Below are 25,930 nucleotides of genomic sequence, written 5' to 3'. Positions count from 1 at the left end.
CGCAAGGGAGCCCCAGGTTGGGAGCCTAGGCTGTCCCGATGTGCCATCCAGTGCAGGGGAGCCCCTAGTGTCAGGAGGACCCAGGGCGACTGTAACCAGCGCGCCTGAGGTTCTGGGGTTGGCCCAGTTTCAGGGTTTAGATCCTGTGCTGGGATGCCAGGCTCAGGGGTTGCCTGACCTGGCGGGTGGGGCCTCTGCTAACAGGGTCCCCCCGAAATTGACTTCCAGGGGTACTTTTCCCGTTAGGAGGGTGCTGAAATCTGGAAGGGGATGCAGAGGGAGGAAGGTCTCGCCTCGGGCACCGGCTCAGCCTAAGGGTTTAGACCCTAGGTTGAGGAATCAGTTGAAGGGTCAAGGCCCTGTACTGAGGAGACAGTGGTGGTCTGAGGGTGCCTCGCAGGGTAGGGTGAGGAACCCCAGAAGGAGAGTTAGGGGGAGGAGAGCCTCGCCCCTGAAGGCTGGTCAGCCTAAGGGTGTGGACCCCAGGAGGAAGGACCAGAGGCAGTTTAGGACTGCAAGGAGGAGGACCGGAGTGGTCAACAGGCACTACAGGCCTGGGGCTACTGCCCCCCACTCCGCGAGATCACCCGGGCCAGAGACATCTGGATGGCCCAGGGGCCGGTCCTGGCCACAACTAGCTAGGGAGCCCCAGTGGGGTGGTTTCGTTGGTCCAGGGAGGTTTGTTAGGGAACCATTGGGTTCCAGAGCGGCGGAGAACCTGCGGGTGCTCCTGCCGTTGCGGGCCTGCGTCCACCTTTTCTCGCCCCAAGCAGGGAAGACCATCAAGGCATTGATCGGTCTACCCTGGCTTTCGGCTGGAAGGGGGTTATGTTGGACTTGGCCCTTTTTCCCTGATTTTTTTCGTTTTTGTAGTGTTAAGGTGCAGGTGCTTACTTCGCCCAAGATGGCTGCCACAGACCCCTGCTACTGCAGGGTGGTCGTTTTTCATAGTAGCACCCTAGCTGCCAGGAGCTGGCTGGGACCCACAACAATGTTGCGACACCAGCCCGCCTTTTTGTCCCATAGGTAGAGTGGGGAAGTTCCTGGAATATGCTGGAACCTTCTAGAAGGGAGGTGGGGTTTTACTTTTGCCGCCTTGGCTAGAGGTCACCTGACCTAGGGCTACTTAAGAGTGGGAGGGAAACTTTTGTGGGGAGTTGGCCATTGGGGTGAAGCAGAGCTGGAAGAATCCACCAGGAGTGTAGGCGGTAGGGCCTAGCCAGGGACTTATGCCTCTGAGAGTGACAGGATTTAGGTACTGCCTCTTAAGTGAGTGAGGTGCCCTGTGAATCCCACTGATCTTGCCCAGTAGTAGGAGGACCCAGAGACTCTCTGCCAGCCTGACTAGGAAGGACCTAGTCGCCCTCTCCATCCCTACCCCTGTAACAGAACCCCTTAAGGGCGCCAGATACATCTGCGCCAAAAGACTTCATCTGTCCACTGAGAACTGAAACCTAACTTTAAGAACTGAGACTGCATGACAAGAGCGAGCTGTAAGCCTTGAATGCCAGAGCTGAGACTGCGTGTCCAAGCTACCCTAGTGAACAAAATACTAAGCCGATTGCCAAGCCACCGGGGATCGACCAGGTACTAGCGCTGTGACCCCCGCGCTCCCTGCCCTGGTCTGGGACCCCCGGCAGCGTGCTCCGCTGAGCACCATATCCCCATCCTTAATTTGAGCCCCCCCCCTGCGACGACGAAGCCAGCGCGCTCACCGCCGCGGCCTGGAGGCCTGGGAGAGTGCCCTGCTGTGTCGCGAGGCCCAGGCGAAGTCCGGGGCCCCGTCGCTGCCGTCGCAGCCGTGTGAGGAGAAGCGCAAGGTCGGGGCCGAGTTCCCCCAACGTCGTGAGGACGGACGCCTGCTGACGCCGAGACGGAGGTAAGCCCGGAGGCCGAGATCCCCCCTGGTGCGCCCCCTGCTGGTCTGGAAACCACACCGCACTTGGCCTGGGTCGTCCCCTCCGTGGGAATCCCCTCCCCTGCCTGCGCGACGGAGAGACCCCGCCGAGGGATCCTGTCCGTGTCCCCCCTCCTGTGTTACTGAGCGCGGTGCTCTGTGAACTGCACCGGAGCATAGGGACTCGCTCCTCAAGTCCAGTAATCTTCCCCGCTGGAAGCCGTTCAAAGTACTGACAGACATTACTCTCGTGTGGCGCTTCACGCCACCGACTCTGCTTCCTCAGCCGGAGGGACCGGGACGGCGAGTAACCCCATGTGGTATATGCACTGCTCGAAAGTAACTATATGCCAAGGAATGCGAGTAGCGCACTGTGTTACATGTTCTGCTCGAAAGTAATTACATGCCAAGGAATGCGAGTAGCGCATTGTGTTATATGCTCTGCTCGAAAGTAATTACATGCCAAGGAATGCGAGTAGCGCATTGTGTTATATGCTCTGCTCGAAAGTAATTACATGCCAAGGAATGCGAGTAGCGCATTGTGTTATATGCTCTGCTCGAAAGTAATTACATGCCAAGGAATGCGAGTAGCGCATTGTGTTGTATGCTCTGCTCGAAAGTAGTTACCTGCCCAGGAATGCGAGTAGCGCACTGTGTTATATGCTCTTCTCAAAGGTAATGACATGCGACTGATTACGAGTCACGCGATGTATTAAATGTTCTACGCAAACGTATCCACATGCAACTGATTGCGCGTAGCGCTATGTTTATATGCCTTGCTTCACGGTACTAGAGGCCCGTGATCACGAGGAGCGCTCAGTTCTACAGGCGCCATGTTAAGTGAACCCAATGTGTCCCCTTCCAAGTATTACGCTTAGTTAGACGGCCGGTTCAGGGAAAGACTTTACGTAAGCGCGCACGGCGCTAGAACAAGGTTAGGCACTGCATAGATATCACCCAGAGTGTCGAATGTAATGTCACAATGGTATTATGATTCATGTATTACCTTGTTATTTCCTGAACTGCATCTGACCAGCTATACTTGGATAAACTTGAAGTATTTGCATAATTTAAACGGTGTGGCGTCCCTTATTGTGTGTGACTCTAGTCCATGAGAAGCGTGTGGTGTATGGTTGCTTAACACATAGCCCTCTGGTTGCCCGACCGGCTCGTGCCACGCTACCGCCTATAGGGCCTGGTGACCCCAGGTTCCTACAGTTCCCCTCCTATTAAATTCTTCACTTGCAAATGGCACTCCATGAATGAAGACAAATGCACTGTGTGTCCATTACAGAAGGAAACAATAGCACATGTTCTGTTTGTTTGCCCCGCTTCCCAGCTTCCCAGGAAGAGATGGCTCAAACCAATCTGTTCAATACTCTGCACAAGGTCGGGCGTAGAGGCGCCAAGGATTCTAAGGTCAGACACATGTGAGCCCATATCGATTGCCGTTGCTACATTTTTGGGATGGATGAAGTTCATTTGAGCAAAAATTGAGGGCACCATGGTCTTGACAACTTTTTTTTAACAATAGCTTTAATACATATAAGTTTATAATCACATAATCTTACTGCTCATTTATATAAATTCTCCTTCTAATTAAAAAGCGAGTGTTGTAGTTTTCCAAATTGTGAAAGCCCCCTTATGTGGCACACTAGTGGCTCATGTAAATTGATATTTATCTTGCTCGACTTGTTTTAACGCTGTTTTATTCTTGGGATCTATTTTTGCTACAAGTTTTTATGAATGCAACAAACGGTTTTATATGAACTTGTTAGACTTTGAATTATTGATATACGATGTCTTTAATGATTTTGTTAATCGAAAGAAAGACCAAATTGACTGACTGGCAAGCCATGTGTGACACTTGAGGAGGAAAGAATAACCAGCACTCTCGGCAGGCAGCTTGTCTTCTCAAAATGTTTGTATTTTTAATAAGACAATAATCTAGTCATTCAATACATATAACACATGCCTTCCTAGCTAGAGAGCATTTATTTTTTATAAATGTGAGTTTAATTTTGGATATGATTATTAGCATCAAACCGATGCCTGCTCTTCTTGTGGAAGCATAGTGATAATGCTTTCTAATTGTTTATATATTAGGGTCACCCAACGCAGGTTGATGACGGCCAGACTACGCACCCATTCTGGTTCCCATTTTCATTAGCGCATGTAAATAAGATTCAGGTGGATATTGTGAAAACCTGGCATGGCTCCACCCTCAAAGGCTTTACTGACCAGGTAGGTTTACATGATGACTCCATGTCATTGAGAATGCGATTTACCAGCGCTGGGTTTTTCTTTTACAATGCCCTTCCTTTGAAGCAATCCTCACTGCCCCTTCTCCCCTGAGCACTTTCTTTGTCTCCTTCACCTAAAGCACTCTGCTTACCTTTCCTTTCCCTCCTCTCGGGCACTAGCCTTTGCCCCTTCTCCTTGGCCCACCAATGCACTCTAAGCATCTCTATCAGCTAGGTGACCAACTGTCATTGGTGTAAATTTAGGACGATAAGAGTAAAAATTCAGGACACTTCTTTGCTACCTCCTAATGGGTTCTCACAGAGATACATCACTTTGGTTTTTCTGCAGCTGTATGTGCTAACTGTATCCCTGCAATATGCTCTCACTAGTCACCTTCGCTCCCACTGTGTGTCCATTGCATGCAACCCCAGTTTCTGTGCCTTGACGGGTGTTCATCCTCCTTGTTAGACCTGGCACCTTGGCGTAAGTCTCCCTTCCACTTTTTGTCACTGTGCCTCATGTGTTTTTATGGTGTTGTCCGCTCAGAGCACAGGCCTCACGATCAAGGCGAGTAAGTGCCAGATCGGGCAGGGTTCAGTGGTGTACTTGGGGCACCAAGTTGGGAGTGGCCAGGTGGCACCCCTTCAACCCAAGATAGAAACCATCCTGAATTGGGAGTCGCCCAAAACCCAGACAGAGGTGAGAGCCTTCCTAGGTCTCACCGGGTACTATAGGAGGTTTGTCAAGGGGTATGGCAACATTGTTGCCCCCTTGACAGCGCTGACTTCAAGGAAGCATCCCAGGAATGTGATTTGGACTGACACCTGTCAGAAAGCTTTTGAGGCCCTGAAAGCTGCTATGTGCACGGCACCTGTGCTTTTGGCTCCCAACTTCTCCAAAGAGTTTATCGTTCAGACAGACACTTCAGAGCATGGTGTGGGGGCTGTTCTTTCACAGATTAATGAAGAGGGCCTAGATCAACCTGTAGCCTTTCTTAGCAGGAGGTTACTACCACAGGAACAAAGATGGAGTGCTATTGAGCATGAGGCATTTGCTGTGGTCTGGGCGCTGAAGAAGCTAAGACCCTACCTGTTTGGGTCTCACTTCCGGGTTCAGACAGTCCACAGGCCCCTCAGATGGTTGATGCAAATGAGGGGTGAAAATCCAAAGCTGTTGAGGTCCATTTCCCTACAGGGTATGGATTTCACGGTGGAACATCGCCCTGGTACAGATCACGCCAATGCGGACGGTCTGTCCAGATTTTTCCGCCTTAGTGATGAGGAATTCCTTGGGGTAGGGTAGTTCTCCCCACTTTTCAGCTGGAGGGGACACGTGTTAGACCTGGCAACTTGGCGTAAGTCTCCCTTCCACTTTTTGTCGCTGTGCCTCATGTGTTTTTATGGTGTTGGCCGCTCAGAGCACTGTACCACTGCCAACCAGTGCCACAGTGCAAGTGCTCCCTATGTAAAGTGTATCTGTTGGTTGGATTCCATGATTGGCTTATCTGGTTTACTATCAGACCCCAGTAAAGTGCACCAGGAGTGCCAGGGTGTGTAAATACAAATGCCGCTGTTGGGCTTGCAGCACTGGTTGTGCCACCCACAGAAGCGGCCTGGTAAAATGTGTCTAGGTCTGCCATTGCAGAACCTGCATGCAGTCTGGTACTGTCATGCTGACTGCGCAAGTGCACCCACTTGCCAGTCCCTAAACCTTCCCTTAACTTCATATTAGTCACCCCTATGGTAGGCCCAAGGGCAGGGTGTATTGTAAGCATAAGGTAGGACAAGCCCTGGTGTGTGTGGCATGTCCTAATAGTGAATTACAGCCATTTTCGTTTTTCACTATTGCAAGGCTACCTGTTCCCATAGGCCAGAACGGGCTGTCAGAATTGTTACATTCTATGATCCTAACAGACCCAGGGAACATGGTAGAAATTCGAGTTTAGTATGCCTGAACTCAGAATAATAAGGTACATCTTTTAGTAAGGTTTATTTTATTATTCTGCGTTTGCAAATGGCACTTTTAGAAAGTTGGCCTTTGCTTGCCTAAACATCTCAGCCCGCCTCTGCGTGATGTGTATCTGCTTTCTGGCTTGTGTGAGTGACAGGGCTGGGGAAACCCAGATGGGCAGGGCTAGGTAGCCTGGTGGTGAATAGGAAGATTGGCAGATAGATGGGTGGGAGGAGTACACCTGGACTCTGAATAGGGCTGTGCTCTGCAAACACAATGATGGCTCCGCCCCCTGTGGAGCGTCTGATGGCTCTGCCCTGCACCCTGAAAGAAGCAGCCTGCATCGCATAAACAAAGTGTTCAGAAACCGGACTGGACTAGGCAAGGGCTCCCCTGGCCTGGCAGAACAAAAGAATTGCTGTATAAATGTAGGAGCCCTGCTCCCAAGAAATTAGATCCTGTCCTGCCAAGAAGAAACCTCTGTCCGACGAGGAGGAACCGGGAAAGCTGCATGGAGGAGTACTGTCTCTGACCTGGGGGATTGGCCTGCAGTTGTTGCCTTGCTGCTGAAGGAGAGGAAGAAAAGACCCCAAAGACTTTTATTTGACTTGTGCTTAAGATCTCCAAGGGCTTGTGAGTGAGCTTGCCCCCTGAACGAAGTCCCAGGAACAGTGGACTTCACCGCCGTTGAATCTCTGAGGAAAACGGACCGTTTTCCTCACATCTTCGCTTCGAACTGCTGTGTACGTCTTGCTGATCGCAGCGTACTCCCTGTGAGCTGATATCCCGCTGTCCGGCACGAACAACGCATCTTCGGCCCCTCTACGAGCCGTAGCTCGCACCGCGAAGGAAGGTACTGCCAGCCCAAGCAACGCGAGTAATTGCCCCTACGAGCCGTAGCTCGCACCGTAACTGAAGGACATCACCGTACCAGCTCGCAACCCCCTACGAACCGTACTGCCGGCGTACGCTCCTTTCCCCTGCTTTGGAAAGGCTGCGGTGCGTACGATAGTTGCATACGTCTACCCTGTGCGGAGCGTACTGTTCGCTTGTATCCTGCGCTTCGAATCAAGATTGCCGATCTCCTGGTACGGCACGAACGCCGCGACTAACTTTGAATGCACTGTACCTACGCACCGTCCCCTGAAGCCCTGCACGCCCAAGGTCTAACGTACCATAGTACGCATCGCACCAGGAGGACAACGCACCGTACATCGCGCCTGATGTCAGCGCAGCATCCGTGACAACTCATCAAGTAAAGGTACTGTGCCTGTTCGCACCGTAGGGTGTACGCTTCATCCCGAAGCGCCTACAATGTGTGTGAGACCCGTTCCCAAGCAGTTTTTAACACGTACGAAGCGTACGGACAGGAACGAAGCGCACAGAACTTTAAAATTACGCTAGAACTTAAGAACTCTTTGAAAATAAGTATTGTGGCCTGCTTAAACGTAATTTTGGTCTTGTGCTAAGCCTGATAATTCTATATAAAGTATATATCCTGTGATATATATCCTGTGTGGAGTCAATTTGTGGAGGGTCACTGTATTACTGTGGGGGTATTTACAAATGCTTAACCTAAACGCCCTGAGAACGCCTTGTCTGCTCGCGCCAAGCTACCTAGAGGGTGAGCAGGGGTTATTATTGGAGTGTACCCCCTTACCCTGACTAGAGGAAAGGTTCCCTGCTTGACACAAGTACCTACCTGTGCCAACCAGAGAACCCGGATTCTAACACCCCTCTTCTTACCTTATGCCTGGTTGATACCCTGTGCTCCAATGTGTGTGTGTCCACCCCCCCCCCCCCAAATGCACCCCCTTTGGCTGCCTTCATAACCTGTAATTCCTGTTTCTGCTTCAGCCCACATAGTCTACTGTAGCCCTGCTCATTGTGTCTCTGCTCCCCGTGCCTATGCATTCAGTGCATCCCCAGGGTTCTGTCTCCATGCTCATCCTATCTTTACTACCTCTAGCTATGTTTCATTAGTCTGTGCACAAACCTACCAGTTACAACCTTGAAATTTCTCTTTATCCTGCTTGTTGTGGCCTCTAGGGATAATCGCACCAGATTCATAGCAGACATTCAACGGGGTGTTAAAAACCAGGTAAAATGAGCACCATCATACTGCTTAACGTTTATTAAAAACCAACAAATAAAATAATCAGGTGACTTATTCTCTTGGGTTCAGTATGTCCATACCTGGCATTTCCCTTTATGTAGTGAAGCATTCTCATCGTGTCCTTATTAACTGTATAGTATTCATTTGCTAAAATAAATCCAGGATTGCTTTAAACTGTATCCCAGTATGCACCATACACCAGAAACCCAATCGAAACGCTTGCTTAAAAAATTAATTGAAAATCACACAATTGCCTTCACATCCACCCACTACTAAACGCATAAGTAAAACATATTTATATTTACACTTATAGCTCCAACTCTAACAAATGCGAAACCTATTGCATTGCAAATGCTTGTTCTTTCTCGATGTTGTGCAGCATTGGGAAAGCCTTTATGTCGAAAAGGTGAGACTTCTTGACTTTGCCAAAGTGTGTTTATTGTGGATGTAAACCTCTTTTTTCTTGTGTAGCTCTGGTCAGAGCCTCTGATCTCTGGAGTTACACTATGTGAAAGATGCTCAGATTATTGTCCGGGTCCTATCACGGGCTCTCTGATAGTATAAAGGACTCCCTTGCAGCAATTGATTATATTTCCCACTGTTATTGTGATGCTCTGTGTTGCGTGGTCCATTCACTGGAAAAGGCTCTGTTAGGCCTGACAGTCGTAGGGTGGTCTTTCCCCAACTTTTTACTTGCCTCCCTCCATTTTCTGTGCTTGTTTTTTATGGCTTTAGGACTCTGCAGCTGTTACCACTCCTCATCAGTGCTAAAGTGTTTGTGATCTCTCCCCTAAACATGGTAACATGGGTTCATACTCAGTTGGCCTATTTAATTTGCTTATAAGTCCCTAGTAAAGTGCACTACATGGTCCCAGGGCCTGCAAATTATTTGCTGCTAGTGGGCTACAACACTGACTGCCACCCACAAATGCAGCCTGAAACCATGTCTCAGGCCTGCCACTGCAGTGCCTGTGTGTGAAGTTTACCGCCCTATCGACTTGGCATTGAAAGCTACTATCCATGCCTAAAACTCCCCTTTTATTACCTATAAGTCGCCCCTAAAGAAAGGAGCTTGGTAACCCAAAGGACAGGACGCTATGTGAGTAAAAGGCAGAACATATACTTCTATGTTTTACATGTCCTGGTAGTAACAAAGAGCTCAATTACTTTTTCACTGCTGTAAGGCCCACTCCTCTCATTGGCTAGAACTGGGAATTCCTTAGAATACCTTTAAGCTGTAATTCCTGATTGGAAAGGAGTAGCCTTTTCATGTTTCATATCTTTTCTATAGTAATAATAAATCCTCTTTCCTGGTAAAGTCGGAACATTTACTATTTTAGAAAGCCACAGACACTTTGGATGGAGTGTGATTTTGCACGTATCTGCATCCCGATGGGTCTTTCTGGGCAGATGGGAGGAAGAGGCCCACTCTTAGCCTTCACAGGGTAGTAGACTGACCCCATACAAAGGAATGTTAACTCCCTTTGATAGTCTGGAGTGAGTGCTGGGATTCAAAGAGATACTGGTGCACTTCAAAACCACTCTTTGAAGTTTTGCTCAAATCAAAGGCACATTTAAACGTAAGTGCTGAGTCTCTGGCCCCATCAAAACCGACATTTATGGATCTACATAGAACCGCTGTCAGAAGAATTGTGGTGCTCCATAAAAGACTCAACTGGAGTCTTGGTTACTCCTTGATTCCACACTCCGCGATAGGAGGGCGTCAAGGAAGGATTGTATGCCCTTGCTCTGCCTATTGCATCTTTACATTGAAAGTGCAATCTAGAATTTCTTCATTGCACTTGTCTATGTAGTCAATTAAATGTCTCATTAAATGCCAATAGATTTTCATGATGGACCCAGCATTTAAGCTTATCCAGTGTTTTTTTTTCCAACAGGTGAAATAAATGCAGTAATGAACAAAAAAGGTGAAGGCATTAAACACACTTGTGTAGGAAGTGATGTAAAAACAGTACACCTCGAAATGTCTTCCCTTGAAGGCTAATGCCTCGCCAAAGTCTTATTTTACTGCAGGAAACCCAAACTGCCCAATGTGGTCTCTAATTGGCTCTTAGGGATCACCTGATCTATATTGACGAAATAACACGCTGACATACTGAAGCCAGTCTGATAAGGTTCTCATTACGAAGGACGAGCTAACCTGGATCAGAAAGAACACACAGAAGAGAAACCGTATGAATATCTAGAAAGTGACAACACGTTTATTAGGGAGAGAAAGAGCAAGTGCAACATCAGAAAACCATACTGGAGAAGAACCATATTTCAATGACTGACTGGAAAAGTGTTCTTTGCAAAGAAAGACTTAATGCAGCATCAGAGTGTCCACGTAGAGGAGAAACCATATAAATGTACAGAATGTAATAAAGTGTTCAGATGGAAGCTGAACCTAAAGCTGCATCAAAAAATCCACATTGGGGAGAAATCATATAAATGTACAGAATGTGACAAAGCATTTATAACAATTGGACGGCTAAAACGACATCACAAAATCCACACTGGGGAGAAATCACATAAATGTACAGAATGTGACAAAGCATTTGTAAGAAATGACCAGCTAAAACAACATCACAAAATCCACACTGGAGAGAAACCATATAAATGTACAGAATGTGACAAAGCATTTATAACAATTGGACAGCTAAAACGACATCTGAAATTCCACACTGGGGAGAAATCATATAAATGTACAGAATGTGATAAGGCATTTGTTACTAGTGGAGACCTAATTAAACATCAGAAAGTACACACTGGGGAGAAACCGTATAAATGTACAGAGTGCGACAAAGCATTTAGAACAATTGGAGATCTGAAGCGACATCAGAAAACCCACACTGGAGAGAAACCATATAAATGTACAGAATGTAATGAAGTGTTCAGATGGAGGCCGAACTTAAAGCTACATCAGAAAATCCACACTGGAGAGAAACCTTTTAAATGTACAGAATGTGATAAAGCATTTGTAACAAATGAAACGCTAAAACAACATCACAAAATCCACACTGGGGAGAAACCATATAAATGTACAGAATGTGACAAAGCATTTGTAACAAATGGAAACCTGAAACAACATCTGAAATTCCACACTGGGGAGAAACCATATAAATGTATAGAATGTGACATGGCATTTTTTACTAGTGGAGACCTAATAAATCACCAGAAAGTACACACTGGGGAGAAACCGTATAAATGTACAGAGTGCGACAAAGCATTTATTAGAAATAGACAGCTTAAGCGACATCAGACAATCCACACTGGGGAGAAACCACATCAATGTACAGAATGTGATAAAGCATTTGTAACAAATGAATACCTAAAACGACATCACAGAATCCACACTGGGGAGAAACCATTTAAATGTACGGAATGTGATAAGGCATTTATTACTGGTGGAAACCTAATAAGACACCAGTACTTACACACTGGGGAGAAACCGTATAAATGTACAGAGTGTGACAAAGCATATATAACAAATGGAGCGATGAAGCGACATCAGAAAACCCACACTGGAGAGAGATCATATCCATGTACAGAATGTGACAAATCCTTTATAACAAATGGAGAACTAAAGCTACATCTGAAAATCCACACTGGAGAGAAACCATATAAATGTACAGAATGTGACAAAGCATTTGTAAGAATTGAACAGCTAAAACAACATCACAAAATCCACACTGGGGAGAAACCATATAAATGTACAGAATGTGACAAAGCATTTGTAACAAATGGACAGCTAAAACGACATCAGAAATTCCACACTGGGGAGAAATCATATCCATGTACAGAAGGTGAAAAAGCATTTATAACAAATGGACATTAACGCGACATCAGAAAATCCACACTGGGGAGAAATCATATCAATGTACAGAATGTGGCAAAGCATTTATAAAATATAGACAGCATTAGAAAATCCCCACTGGAGAGAGAGCATTCAACTGCACTGAATGTGCAAAGGCATTTATTAGGAAGTCTCATCTTATGCAACATCAGATAGTCCACGTAGGAGAGAAACCCTATGAATGTGCATAATGCAACAAGACATTTATTACTAGGCAAAGATAAATACTACATCAGAAATTCCACACTGGTGAGAAATGATATGGCTGTACTGAATGCGACTTAGCAGTTATTAGAAAGCAAAGTTTAAAAATACATCAGAATGTTCACACATAAAAGAAACCATATAATTGTACAAAATGTGACAAAGTCAAAGTTAGCTTTATTCGGTTAGAAAGTTTAAAACCATCAAAGCATACACAGTAAAATTCCTTTCACAATTAATCACATTACTGTATCATAATTACCACAACTAAATATATTACAATATAAAAAGTGCTATACAATTGATGAGTACAAAAACACAATAAAAAGTTTGTCACCCAATGGAAAATTAATCTTTTTTATAAAAATTTCAGGAATCATTGCATCAAATTATCGTTACAATAAAACTATCTGTTACACTACGGACATGAAGAGGCAAAGGGGGGCGATTAGAGTAGCAGCATTTTCTTACGACATCTCACAGCCCCTATAATGTAACTCGCCACCCCGAAACATATTGCAGAAGACCCAAGCATTTGTAAATAAACCAGAGCTGGTCTGACCTGTACAAAATTACAACATCTTAGCAGTGGCAGGATAAATTTCTTTCGCTGCAGTACATAGAACTCGCAGAAAAAAATCATATGCAGGACATTTTGCTCTGATTTGTTGTCACACGGACAAGGCCCTAGGGTCCCACTTTTGGCATACCCCCGGGGGAAAGATAGCAGCCATGGGAGCATGCCATGTTTGAACCTTTGCAGAACAAACAAATGGAATGGCTTATTTACGAATGTTAAGTACGGCTGAATCTCTCTCCCTGTGCTTAACATAACAAAGTTTCTAACCAATGGTTTTGCCAGTTCCTCCTCTTCCCTTAGGACCATCAGCCTATTTATGTACTGAGATTTTACTGCCTTAATTGCGATTTTACTTAAGGCCCTAGGGTTTGTAAACAAATCAAGGGTACCCATTGACTCCATTTGGGTTTTAATATAATGGATCCATGGTATAGCCATGGCCTTGTCCAAGGACAGACAGTCCTGAATAATTAATTGATTAAGATTCGGAGCTTGTTGTGACCAAATTCTAAGCCATCCTAATATCGGTGCCAAAGCATTTATTCCAAATGGAGGGTGACAATTCAACTGCATCGCATGTGACAAGGTATTATAAAGGGAGAGTTAAAGCAATATCAGCGTCCACACTGGGGAGAAACCACATGAATTTACAGAATGTGACACTGGACTCCGCCAGATCATGACCGAACCCACGCACTAAGCAGGACACACCCTCGACCACCTCTTCACAACAGGAACATCCATCACCTTCAGCCACACCACCGCACTCCCTTGGACTGACCATCGATGCATTCACTTCACCTTCAGAACACCCACCATCCACAGACCTCAGCTCCTCCTCCCACAAAGAAACTGGACCAGAATCACAGACTACCAGCTCACCTCCTCACTAAGCAACTCCACCCCAACCATTGTGGAAAACGAGGACCCGAACATCGCACCCCAAACATTGCACAGATACATCACCATAGCCCCCTCAAGAAAAACACCCAGGCCAAGAAAGCCAGATGGTTTACCACCAAACTTCGAGATTCCAGACGCACTTGCCGCCGCCTCGAAATGGCCTGGAGGAACACCAAATCCATAACTACTTCAGAGCCGCCAACAACGCCCACCACCAACTCATCAGAAAAACGAGGAAAAAAGTGATTGAAGACAGAATCTCCACTCATGCGCACAACAGCAAATAATTCTTCAACATCATCAAGGAGTTCGCCCAACCCACCAGCGAGTCCACCGACATCCCTTCCTCACAAGACCTCTGCGACAAACTCAGCACCTTTTTCCACCACAAAATCAAGAGCATCTATGACAACTTCGACGAAGAGAACCAACACACTGAACCGTCACCAACCACCCCTGACGTCCTAAAGTCAGCGATTGACAACTGGACAGCCCTCACCACTGAAGACACACTGAAGACAATGAAGTCAATCCACTCCGGAGCCCCCACAGGCCCCTGCTCCCACCACATCTTTAACAGAGGCGCCGACACCATCGCACCCATGCTCCGCCATACCATCAACCGCTCCCTGGCAACCACCTCGTTCCCCGATGACTGGAAACATGCAGAGATCAACCCCCTCCTGAACAAACCCTCGGCTGACCCACCAACCTCAAACTACAGACCCATCTCAAAGTCCCCGTCCCTTTTCGAAAGTCCTTGAGAAAGCTATCAACAGACAACTCGCCACATTCATCGAAGAACACGACCTCGATTCCTCCCAATCCGGCTTCAGAAAACACCACAGTATGGAAACCGCCCTCCTCACCGCAACAGACATCCGCACCCTACTAGACAAAGGAGAAACAGTAGCCCTTGACCTCTCAGCGGCGTTCGACAGTCTCACCGCACAGTAATATGCAGACTCTCTAACGCAAGGATCCAGGACAAGGCCCTCAACTGGATCCGCTTCTGTCCAGAAGAACACAGTGGGTTGGACTCCCCACCCCCCCTTTCCTGCCTGACCCTACACCAACCACCTGTGGAGTCCCCCAGGAGTCCTCCCTTAGCCCTACGCTCTTCGTCTACATGGTTTCACTCACCCCATCATCAGAACCTACGTACTCAACATTGTGTCATACGCAGATGACACCCAACTCATCCTCTCCCTATCCAATGAACCCAACACCACCACACAACTTTCGAGAAGGCATGGAAGCCGTCGCCAAATGGATGAAAAACAGCTGCCTACAACACCAACAAAACAGAAGTACTCATCATGGGCCCAAACCCTGATGCCTAGAATGACACCTGGTGGCCTCCTGCCCTTTGAAGCCCGCCCACCCCCACGGACCATGCACACAACCTGGGAATAATCCTGGACTCTGAGCTCAAAATGGACCGCCAGGTCAACTCCGTCTCGTCGTCCTGCTTCCACACCCTCCGCCTTCTACGCAAGACCTTCAAATGGATCCCCCTCGAACACAGAAAGACCGCCACTCACGCCCTGGTCACCAGCAGACTCGACTACGGCAACGCATTTTACGCCAGAATAAACAAAAACCTCACCCGCAAGCTACAGAACATCCAGAAAGCTACTGCAAGACTGGTCCTCCACCTGCCAAGACACCGCCACATCTCCCAGCACCTGCACACACTCCACTGGCTCCCCATCGAGGCTAGAGTCACCTTCAAGATGCTCACCCATTCACACAAGGCCAGCATATCTGAACAGCCGACTCAAATTCCATTCACCCCAAAGGACCATATGATCAGCCCAGCTCTCCTACGCCGTGGACCCCCGCACCAGAAAGGCCAGATTGGGAGGCCGCTGCTTCGCCTTCCTCGTGGCCAAAGCCTGGAACGCTCTTCCGCTCCACCTCAGATAGACATCATTCCCCATCTTCGCAAGAAACCTCAAAACCTGGCTCTTTGACTGACCCCCTCCTTGATGGACTGGAACCTCTACCCCCAGCGCCTTGAGACCCTTACGGGTGAGTAGTCGCACTTTTTTAACCTTTTATTGTGTCATTATCCCTGGTTGTTAAACCCTGTTCCTTCCTGCAACAGTTCTGCAGAGCTCTGCGGCAGTCGGCCCCCCCATGCTGGTTGGCTTACCTTGTCTTTACCCTGAGAGTGTAATGTAGCCACTGTCCATTGTCTATTGTACAACAGGGTCTATTTCGAGAACTTGCAATTCTACCGGGCGTAGCCTGTGCCTGCCTGTGTTTGGATAAAGCTGAGTTTGTCCACACTTTCTGGCCTTTCGTTCACATTTTCTTGTGTTCGTTACCACTGCAGGCATCTATTTATTACAATAGTCCGGGGTTTGACAAAGGTATTGCCGTTTTCATTCCATTTTAAAATGCCTCTAAGGTCAGGTAAAGACCGCACTGTTCAACTACAAACTTCCAAGGGAATAGTTTCCGGCCCATTAGATGCCTTTTTAACTAGAGCTACCGGGATCCTAGAAAAAGAAATAGCATTGACCGAGAAAAGGCTCTCTCTAGATTTAGTCAGTGGTAAGCGTTCCTCTATAGGAACCCTGGCTTTAAGCTCTAGCCCTGCAGCCCAAGCTCCGTCTAATTATTCACATTCCATAACGACAGATGCACTGATACATGTTGTGGGAGATGGGGTGGATTCTCTACATTCGTCACATAACCTTGATTTGAGCCCTGATGTTATCCAACACAATGGGTCAAACGCTAGTGGCATGGACAGAGGGGACACAATTAATAACTCGGTGTCGAAGCAACCAGAAGTGTCTGACCCTGTTATAAAAAAAACCTGTAAAAGGAAATATACCCAAAGCAAACAAGGGGGGAGAGTACAGAAGCTGCCCAAACTAAATGCTTCTAATCAAACCAATGCAGCAGCTCCACAGTCTTACAATGCTACATACCCCCCATGGTACATCCCAATGTATTGTGCCCCTCCTTAACCACTATTGGTTCATCAGACCCGTGCCCCACTTGCTGCAACAGCGATGAAATCCTTCTGGTAAAAATGGAGGCCATGTTCAAAACCCTTCTGCGCCCCGTCCTGGAGCAAACAAGGTTGATGACCATCAAAATAGAAGCATTGGAATCTGTCGTGAACTCGAACAAGCGCCTACTCCATAAGCTAACTGCCCCCCCCCTTAGTAGCGGGGGCCCCCCATCTCTCAGCCAAATATAACTAACAACACAGATAATGTGTGCCTGGGTACAACAATGGGGGTAGTAAAAATATCTTCGGCACAGGTGGTCCCCAAGGATATAGACAACACCGCCGGTGCTGATACCCTGGCGCAGGAATCTAGAAAAATCGCCTCCATGACAACAGTGCAACGAGCTCAAACCAGGAGGGTGGACGATAGGGCAACAGTTGCACATAGCACCCCATCCCTGCCCCTTTTAGGAAAGCCAAATACTATCCGTAACCCTACAATTCATAACGGGAGAAACATTGTTAAGGGCGTTCACCCTCGTACTGACCTACCCCCAGAATCCAACCAATATACCATTGTGCTAACTGGGGTAGCGCCCGTTAAGGAGGGTGTCAAAGAGACAGATAGGGATCTACGTAATAAAGTAGTATATTGGCTGAATACAAATCGCCCTCTCCCGCCATCTATTTCAACTGAAATCCTATTAGTGAGGAGAGTTGATTGGGTGGGCTTTGGGACCAAAGATTTAGAGGGTGACTGCATTTTAGTATCGTTTAAGGATCCCTGGGTAGTAGAGTCTATTCGAAGGCAAGCAAGGTATGCAAGAATGGGGGATGTACAAACACTGGATCTTGCTTATTTTTACCCCGATAGACATTCTAAACCTACACCAGGCCCCCGCCATAAGCGATTATTAGACAAGAGGCATCTGATTGTGAGAACACCATGTCACTCCCAACATCTTCAACTTTTCAATCGATACGGCCTTCTTTCTGATCTTGAGGCTGTCGATTGACTATATTTATCAAGCAAGGAGCACAGCATTGTGGAGAGCTATAGGAATGTAATATCTGTGCCCGGCGGGGTGGAACTTTCTATGGGGCATGTTGTTGGGGGGGGCCCACTGTTAAATCTTATGGAGGGGTCTGTTGAAGCTACTACAGAGGACATTTCAGAGGAAATCATGGGGGCGGTTGGTGCTTGTTTGACCCCAAGACTCGAGTTACGGGCTGAACCTGAGAAGGTGGTGGAGATCTTAGTCCCCACTGCGCCAACGATCCAACCATATCAAAATAATGTAACGTCTCCCCATGACTTTCTAAAGGTGGCCTCCTGGAATGTGGCTGGGATCAAGGGCCGGCTACTCTCCGAGGAGTGGCTGGAATTCATAGATTCCTTTGATATCATATTACTCCAGGAAACCTGGGCTACGGCCCCAATCCACAGGGTTGGGTTCATTAATTTTTGCAAACCTGCAATCAGAGGTAGCAAAGGGCGTGCTTTAGGGGGCCTACTGATCTGGGTGAAGCAATCCTTGGGAGTCCAACTAACAGAAATTTTCCTGGAACATCAAGACCTCATGGGCATCAAGTTGAGCAAAGCCGCCCACCGGGACCTGTTCATCATTAACATCTATGCACGAGGCCTACCTGGAGGCCGCTGCCCTGGCATTGTCGATGTAGTTGATAGGTATCTTGACAGTTCAGGAAGCGATAATTTGTTTATCCTTGCGGGCGACTTGAACTGTACCTTTGAGCCGCTCCAGGCAGTCGGGGACAGTTGGGGGTCCTCTGAGGATGCAGTTTGGAACATTCCTGACCTGTCAATAGATAAAATCGCCAAAGGGACAGAGGCAGCTTTGAATTGGATGGCCCTATGTTTGATCAGGGGCTTAAGGGCAGTTAATGGCCGCTCCTTATCAGATCAATGTGCCTGCAATACCTTTGATAATGGTTTAAGGAAAAGCCGTATAGATTATATCTTGCTAAAGTTGGAACTTTGGCATTATATGATCGATATGGAAGTGGTATCCCGCCCAGAAAGTGACCACAACCCCTTGTCGCTTAGTTTAAGGTTTCTGGGATCTGATAGATCAAAGAACCCAGATAATGTTACCACAGGCGATCTCACCTTGACCAATGACAGAAGACGGCTGAAATGGTCTAGGATAGTGGGTGATGCCACCCTCCATGAAAGTATTACACAATTGGTTACCCACTCGATGAACGAACTTACGGCCATTGTGCCTGAGGGGGTTGGCCTTGATCATGTTACCAAGACCCACGAAGGTTGTTTCGAACAGCTTAAAATTCTTTTATCCAGTCCATACCTGGCAGTCCCGCCAAAAAAACTAGGTTCCCGTCAGAAATGGTATAACGGGAAATGCAGGGAGGCTTATAGCCAATTAGTCAAGGCGGTCAAGTCACGGGTTATGATAGATGTCAAGTTAGCCAGGGCCCAGTATAAAAAAACCCAGTGGGAGGCCAAAGGAGAGTGGGAAGATAGGCATTGGTCCGATCTTCTGGATGCATCGACATCCAATAACCAGACGAAATTCTGGGAATTGGTCAAATGGGGCAGGGACCCAGATTCGCAAATACCTTCTAATCATGTCCTCCCCGGAACTTGGGTGGATTTTTATGCAACCCAATTTAGGTCTGAGCTCTCGGTACCCTCTACCCTGCTAAGTGATGAGTACATACTGTTGGACCACGGTGGGGTCCTGTTCTTTTCTGAACAGGAAACAGAATTAGCATTGGGTTTGACTGAGTGGGGGAAGGCTCCTGGGATGGACCTAATCCCCGTTGATCTGTTCAAATCCAACCAAGGACTCTGGATACCATATATTACTAGGCTAGCAAATGCAATTGCCCAAGGAGCTAGAATCCCAATGAGCTGGAAGGGTGCTGAGATCCTCCCAATATATAAAAAAGGGGATCGGTCCAACCCGGGCAATTACCGCCCGATCAGCCTTATTGACTCTCTCCAAAAGGTCATCGCTCGAATGATCTTAGGTAGAGTTCAGGGATGGATGGTTTCAGAGTGCATTTTGTCCCCTATGCAAGCAGGCTTTAGAGTTGGTATCAGCACTATCGACCAGGTGTTTAGATTTTGTCTGATGTACTGGAAGGTGGTGCTGCTAGGCGGGGGGAAAATTTTCGCCGCTTTCATTGATCTAAAGGCTGCTTTTGACATGGTTCCGAGGGTCAAACTGTGGTGCGTCTTGAGAGACCTAGGTTTACCCCTGGAACTCCTGGATTTAATTGTTAAATTGCATGAGGACAATTTTGCCAGGGTTCGATGGGGCAGTCAAGGACAAGTGACGGACAGTTTCCCAGTAACACGCGGGGTTCGTCAGGGTTGCGTCCTGGCGCCCACTCTCTTTTTGCTATTTATTGACCAGGTAGTAAACTTTTTCAATACTTTTCCAACAGACGCTCCCTCCCTGGCCGGGAAGAAGTTCCCCATGCTCATCTTCGCTGATGACACTCTGCTCCTCTCTAAGACCAGAAGCGGTTTACAACGGGCATTGAACCGCTTCGAGGAGTTTTGTGTCATCAACGACCTGAAGGTTAACGTGAGCAAAACTAAGTTCATGGTATTCACAAGGAATACTTCGGTTCGGAGCTCGGTAATGATGGGTGGTGCCAACTTGGAACAAGTAGATCACATGTCCTACCTAGGGGTTACATTAGATTTTCGCCTGCGATGGAAGGAGCAGGTAGTTGTACAGCAGCTTAAACTGGCCCGCCTAACTGGCTGTCTCCTTAGGGAACAAAAGAGATCCATCACTAAACGAGTGCACCCCGCGCTAAAAATTTACGACGCAAAGATTAACGCTGCTATTTTATATGGAGCGGATCTTTGGGCGTACACGGATCTATCTAGCCTGTTTAAAGCACAGTGCAAGTTCCTGCGGAATTTAGTGGGGCTTCCTCAATCAACTCCATCTATACCCCTTTGTTTGGACTTAGGATGCAATCCAATCAACGAGATGGCGAGGTACAGATTGGTTGCCTTTTGGAGACGGATTTGGTCTTCCCCTGACCTTGTCTCATTTGCTAAGGAGCTTGCCGAAGTTAGGTCCCTGGAGGGATCCGGGAGAATTCCATGGCTACGTACGGTTAGAACCATTTTGGTCCAAATGGGTCTGGAACAGCTGTGGTTGTCTCCTGGAACTAATGTGTTTCCCTCCAAACCAGAATTTAAAGCACTGTACTGGGCCTCGGTCCGACAAACCCTAGTGTCTGCTTCCAGCTCCACTAGTTTAACTGGCAGGTTCCTGGCTAACAAGCTGGACCCTTCCCGCGAGAACTATTGGGACATTATTACCAGGCCGTTGGATAAGAAACTCTACCATCAGTTTCGGGTGGGTTCTCTGCCCCTGAATACATTTGTTAAAAATTGGGGCACAGGAATAACCGAATTTTGCAAATGGTGCCCTGGCCACAAGGAGTCAGAGGGCCACCTTTTATTTGCCTGCCCCAAGTACCACGACCCTCGTAAAAAATGGTTAAAACCTTTGTTCCAACGCTTTACTTGTGGTAGGTCCGCTGAGGCAATTCGGGCACTAAAGACCAATACTTCAGAGTTATTTGTGGTGAGCACAGCGAAATTTTTGGGCTGGGCTTGGATTATTAGAGCCCATAAATAGCAAGGAATTGCTTGATCATACGATTCATATTTAAAAGTTTTAATCTAAAATTGGATATTGCACAGTATTTTAAGATGGTTTTATTTATTGATTTTATGTTTTAATAAGAAACTGTATACATAAATGGATCGTTTAAATATAAATGGGATGTTCAACTGGGATTATTTTTAAATGTATAGTTTTTATTGTGTGTAAATTGGTCAGTATGTGGTGTTTATAATGTTTGACCTTAACTGTTTGTGTAAACCTCGTTGTCTTTTGTGATTTTATTATCGAAATTAAGACTTTAAAATCTGAATCTGAGTAGTCGCACTCAACAAGCCTATGATTGATATATTACAAAGCAAAATGTAATACAAGATCAGGAAGTTCACACAGGGGAGAAAACATATGTATGTACTGAATGCCACAAAGCATTCATAATAAATGGAAGCGACATCCGAAAATCTACATGGAAAGAAATCTAATGTATGTATGAGTTTAATAAAGACTTCCACAGGAAAAATAAGCTAATGCAGCATAAACAAATCCACAACAGGGAGAAACCCTATTAATGAATATAATGTGACAAGGGATCGATGACAAAACAAAATGTAATATGTCAGAATGTTCACACAGGGAAGAAACTATAAATGTAATGAATGTGACCATGCACTCATAAATTGAGAGCTAACTTGACATCAAAAGTCAACCCTGAAGACCGCACTGAATTTAGCAAGGCATTTATTGGCAAGTGTGAGTTAAAACTGCATCAGAAAGTCTCCACTGAGAAAAATCTATATGACTGTACAGAATCAATCAATGGGTATTAAGCTCGACAAATCATCAGTGAGGTTCTCAAGGCGCTGGGTGAGGTGTTGTTGTCCGGATAGGCCGATCAGTTGAACAGCCAGGTCTTGACCTTTCCAGATTCAGTGATGAGGCAGATCTCAGGTGCAAAGGAGTTAATTCCAGGTCTTTGCTGCCAGGTGGGAGTAAGAGCGGCCTCTGTGCCGGGTGCTTTAGACTCTAGAAGTTTAAGCGAGGAAGAGGGAGGTGGAATTCAGGTGTCTGGTGGGGAGCCATCTAAAGATCTTGCGGCACATGCGCATTGTGAGGAAGCAGATGGCGGAGATCATGTTGATTTGCTTCTTCATGGAGAGCTTGTTGTCCAGGATAATGCTGGAGCCATGCGTTGCTTCAAGGAGATGCATGGGTACTGAAGTCTTGTCCGTGTTCAGTTTTAGGCAGTTGTGCTTCATCCAGTCGGTGATGTTGGCAGTGCACCTATGTACGTTGTCTGGAGTTGGTGAGGTTGGTCTAGTCGGTGTAGAAGATGACCTTCAGCCCGTACGAACTGACAATGTTGGCTAGGGGTTTCATGTAAATGTAGAAGAAGGGGGGGGGGGACTAACGGAGGATCCTTGTGGGGCACCACAGATGATGTCCTTGGGTTCAGGAGTAGGGCGATAGTCAGGTTGAGTTTTTCTGGTGAGGTAGGAGCAGATCCATTTGAGGTAATTTCTTTGGATTCCGATGTGGTGGAGCTTGTCGATGAGGCTCTGGTGGGAGACCATGTTGAAGGCAGCTGAGAGGGCAAGGAAGATGAGGGCTGCAGTCTCACTGCGGTCCAGGAGGGCTCTGGTGTCATCTATGGCTGCTATCAGGGCGGTCTCTGTGCTTTGATTTGCTCGGAAGCCAAACTGGGAGGAGTCCAGGAGGTTGTTATGCTCCAAGTGTCTGGTCAGCTGCCTCTGGATCGACCTCTTGAAGACTTTTGCCGGAAACAAGAGCAGGGGTATCAGTCTGCTCTATGTCTGCTGAAGGTTTTTTTAGGAATGGTTGCACTTCTGCATGTTACCACTCTTCTGAGAAGGAGGCCATGGCGATGGATCTGTTCAGTGGTTTTGTGAGCGCTAAGCTGATCACCTTGCTCTTAAGGTTAAAGATTAGGTGGGGGCATGGATCAGTGGGTACCCCAGAGTGCATCGACTTAATTATAGAGGTGGTGTCTTGTACGATGAGGAGGTCCCAGGAACCGGCCGGAGGTCGGAGTTAGTGCCAGTGTGTGTGTGAGGAGGTCAAGGCTGTCACTGGCGGAGAGCTGAGATTCAAAGTTCCTGTAGATGATGGCGATCTTCTAATGGAAGTAGTCAGCAAGCATGTTGCACTTATCCCAGAAGGGAGTTATGATATTCTCGGTGGACGCAGGGTTGCTGAATTTCCTAATGATGGTGAAGAGTACATTGCTGTGGTTTGAGCAGATCTCTATGCAGCATGTAAGGGCACTCTTCTTTAAGGAGGAGGTGGTAGTGGTTGATCGATGTCCTGAAGGTGGTGTAGTGCACTGGATCCTTACTGGCACTCCATCGGCTTTCTAGCCAATAACAGTCTCATTGAGAGGTCTGAAGTTCCGGGGTAAACAAGTTGACAGACTTTGTGGATTCTCTGATCTTGTTCGGCTCAGCGGGGGGTTATATAGTCTGTGATCCAGGCTGTGAAATTCTTGATGGCCTGTTTAAGGTCTGGAGCTGTGTCCGGACAGTTGGCATGGAGAGTGTTGTTCAGTTCTCGTCTGAGACAGTTTTCAAGTTGCGCTGAGGTGTGCTGGGTGGTTTGGCGTTGGTTTCTGTAGCATTGGGACCTGTGATGGCGAAGTAGACAATGGAGTGGTCAGTCCAGGTGAGTTCTGTGACATGGTGGTACTCGATTGTTTTGCTGGAGATGAAGCTGGAGTCAAGCATGTTCCCTACGATGTGCATTGGGTCGATGATGAGTTGGATGAGGCCAATGTTGCTCATGCTTTCTATTAGGTTGTCAGTGCTGGCATCGCTAAGGTCTTCCATGTGGTAGTTGAGATCTGCTAAGAATATATAGTGTTCGGAGGCTCTGGCGAGTTGGGTGATGAAGCAAGGGATGGCTTTGCAGAACCCGGGGCACGTTCCTGGAGAATGTGACAGTGTTCTTAATGAAGTAACTGTATGAATGTACAGAAAGTGACAAGGCATTTATTAGAAGAGCACCGCACTGCCAATGTACCATAGGAAAGCCCACCCTGGGGAGGAACCATATAAAGGGCCATGGGTATGCCCAGTTGTGGGTCCCGTGCTCACTTTGCACTGGATTCAATCTAACTGATGAGGGGTGATACCCCGAAACCAGTCCCAGGATGCTTGTTTCTGGTCAAGGGAGGACCTGGCTTTGCAGTTCGAACTGGACTGTTCCCATGTGGAGCAAAGAAAATGACTTCCATATGGCTAGGTCTTAACTGGTGTGGCATGGTGAGCAAAAGCACAATGGATTTAAACCAGATCTCTTGACTTGTTGTATCCCTCATAAGGATCCTAATATAGGTTGTATCTAAACATGCCCTTGTATAGGCATAACTCATATTATCCTTATTTAGGCTTAGAAATCCCAATCCTTATTTAGGCACGAGCCATGCACTCCAAATATAGGCATGGTCTTTCACCTATATTCGACCACCTTCCACGTGACAACTAGTTCTTGAAATCAGAAACTTACACTCCAGGGATTCTCCCCCGCACAGGATTATTGATTTCTCCAAGAACTCGTGTATCATGCATGAACCACTAATCCCTTCGGGTTCATTCCTGACTTCTTCCTCTGCACAACATTACGTCAATGCTAACAAACAATAGCACCTTTTGGGTATAAATATTCACCCTTTGCCCAAGCAAATTAGAGGAGAGCTCGACTTCAGAGGAGCCCGTTATTCCCTGCCTGACGCACTGACCAGAGACACTGCCATCCTGCACGCAGAGATCCAGCTCCCTGTGTTCTGACTCCCTTCACGTGGTTTTGGGGTTCGAGACCAGGGAAGAGATTCCACAACTCTCTCATTCCTAGGTATGGAGCTGACTAGAACCTAGAGGGGACTCTTGGCGTCCTATACTATACAATATCATCCTATAGCATACAGCACCTACTTCTCTCCTTGTCCTATACTTAGGTTAGGTACACTTGGGTAGAATTAGGAACGCATCTCATGAGCATCCGTACTTTTAGATACATGTTTTTATGTATACAAATGTATTCATAAGTATTGAACAATGCTAGAGCTATACTATTTTTTTATGCTGATCGCGCTGTGATTATATATCTTGCATACTTTCTTCTGATTGTATCTTGCATACTGTCTTCTGATTGTAATAGCTCATATCTTTTACACAAGAAAACTGACTTCAATAAATACTTATTGAAACACCCGTCTGTTATTTCTGTGTAACTCTGAGAAACCAAGCTTGCACGATTAGCTGAGCAAAACGCTATCTAGTGTTTCCACGATTCTGAGGGATCAGGGTTTTTCATGTTCCTGTGGTTGCCAGAAACTACTACCTTCTTGTCGTCAAGAAGTTTCTAGTGGACTCTGAGCTAGCTGGTACACGGTAAGCGAGGTTAGCATTCTCGATAGGGGCAGACTGACTCATACCTCTGCCAAACCTGTAGTGTATGTTATCCCGACGCGCAGAACCTATTTAGGGAAATAGGAACTACACGACAAGGTGCCCAACGTCAACGTTTGGTAAGGCACCTATTTAAGAGAAGATACTG

At 46.9% G+C, this 25,930-nt stretch overlaps 1 protein-coding gene across 6 annotated transcripts in view; it reads left to right on the top strand.

Moving 5' to 3' along the window:
- LOC146822432 (uncharacterized) overlaps positions 1 to 25,930 on the top strand; it is a 179,808-nt gene that overhangs the window by 144,498 nt on the left and 9,380 nt on the right. For 3 of the 6 annotated variants that reach the window (XM_085613526.1, XM_085613523.1, XM_085613525.1), the window contains exons 2-3: positions 4,004 to 4,141; positions 10,106 to 12,608. In XM_085613526.1, coding sequence (XP_085469652.1) covers positions 10,534 to 12,045 — 1,512 coding nt within the window. In that variant the 5' untranslated portion in view covers positions 4,004 to 4,141; positions 10,106 to 10,533 and the 3' untranslated portion in view covers positions 12,046 to 12,608. Of the gene's footprint in view, positions 1 to 3,236; positions 3,317 to 4,003; positions 4,142 to 10,105; positions 25,579 to 25,930 lie in introns of those variants that run through there. The other 3 variants (XM_085613524.1, XM_085613521.1, XR_014963299.1) reach the window with 3 other exon arrangements.

The sequence above is a fragment of the Triturus cristatus genome, chromosome 6 (genome assembly GCF_964204655.1).
Source record: "Triturus cristatus chromosome 6, aTriCri1.1, whole genome shotgun sequence".
Taxonomy (NCBI): Eukaryota; Metazoa; Chordata; class Amphibia; order Caudata; family Salamandridae; genus Triturus; species Triturus cristatus.
Note: the sequence above shows the minus strand (reverse complement) of the source record. Positions and strands in the feature narration are given on the sequence as shown.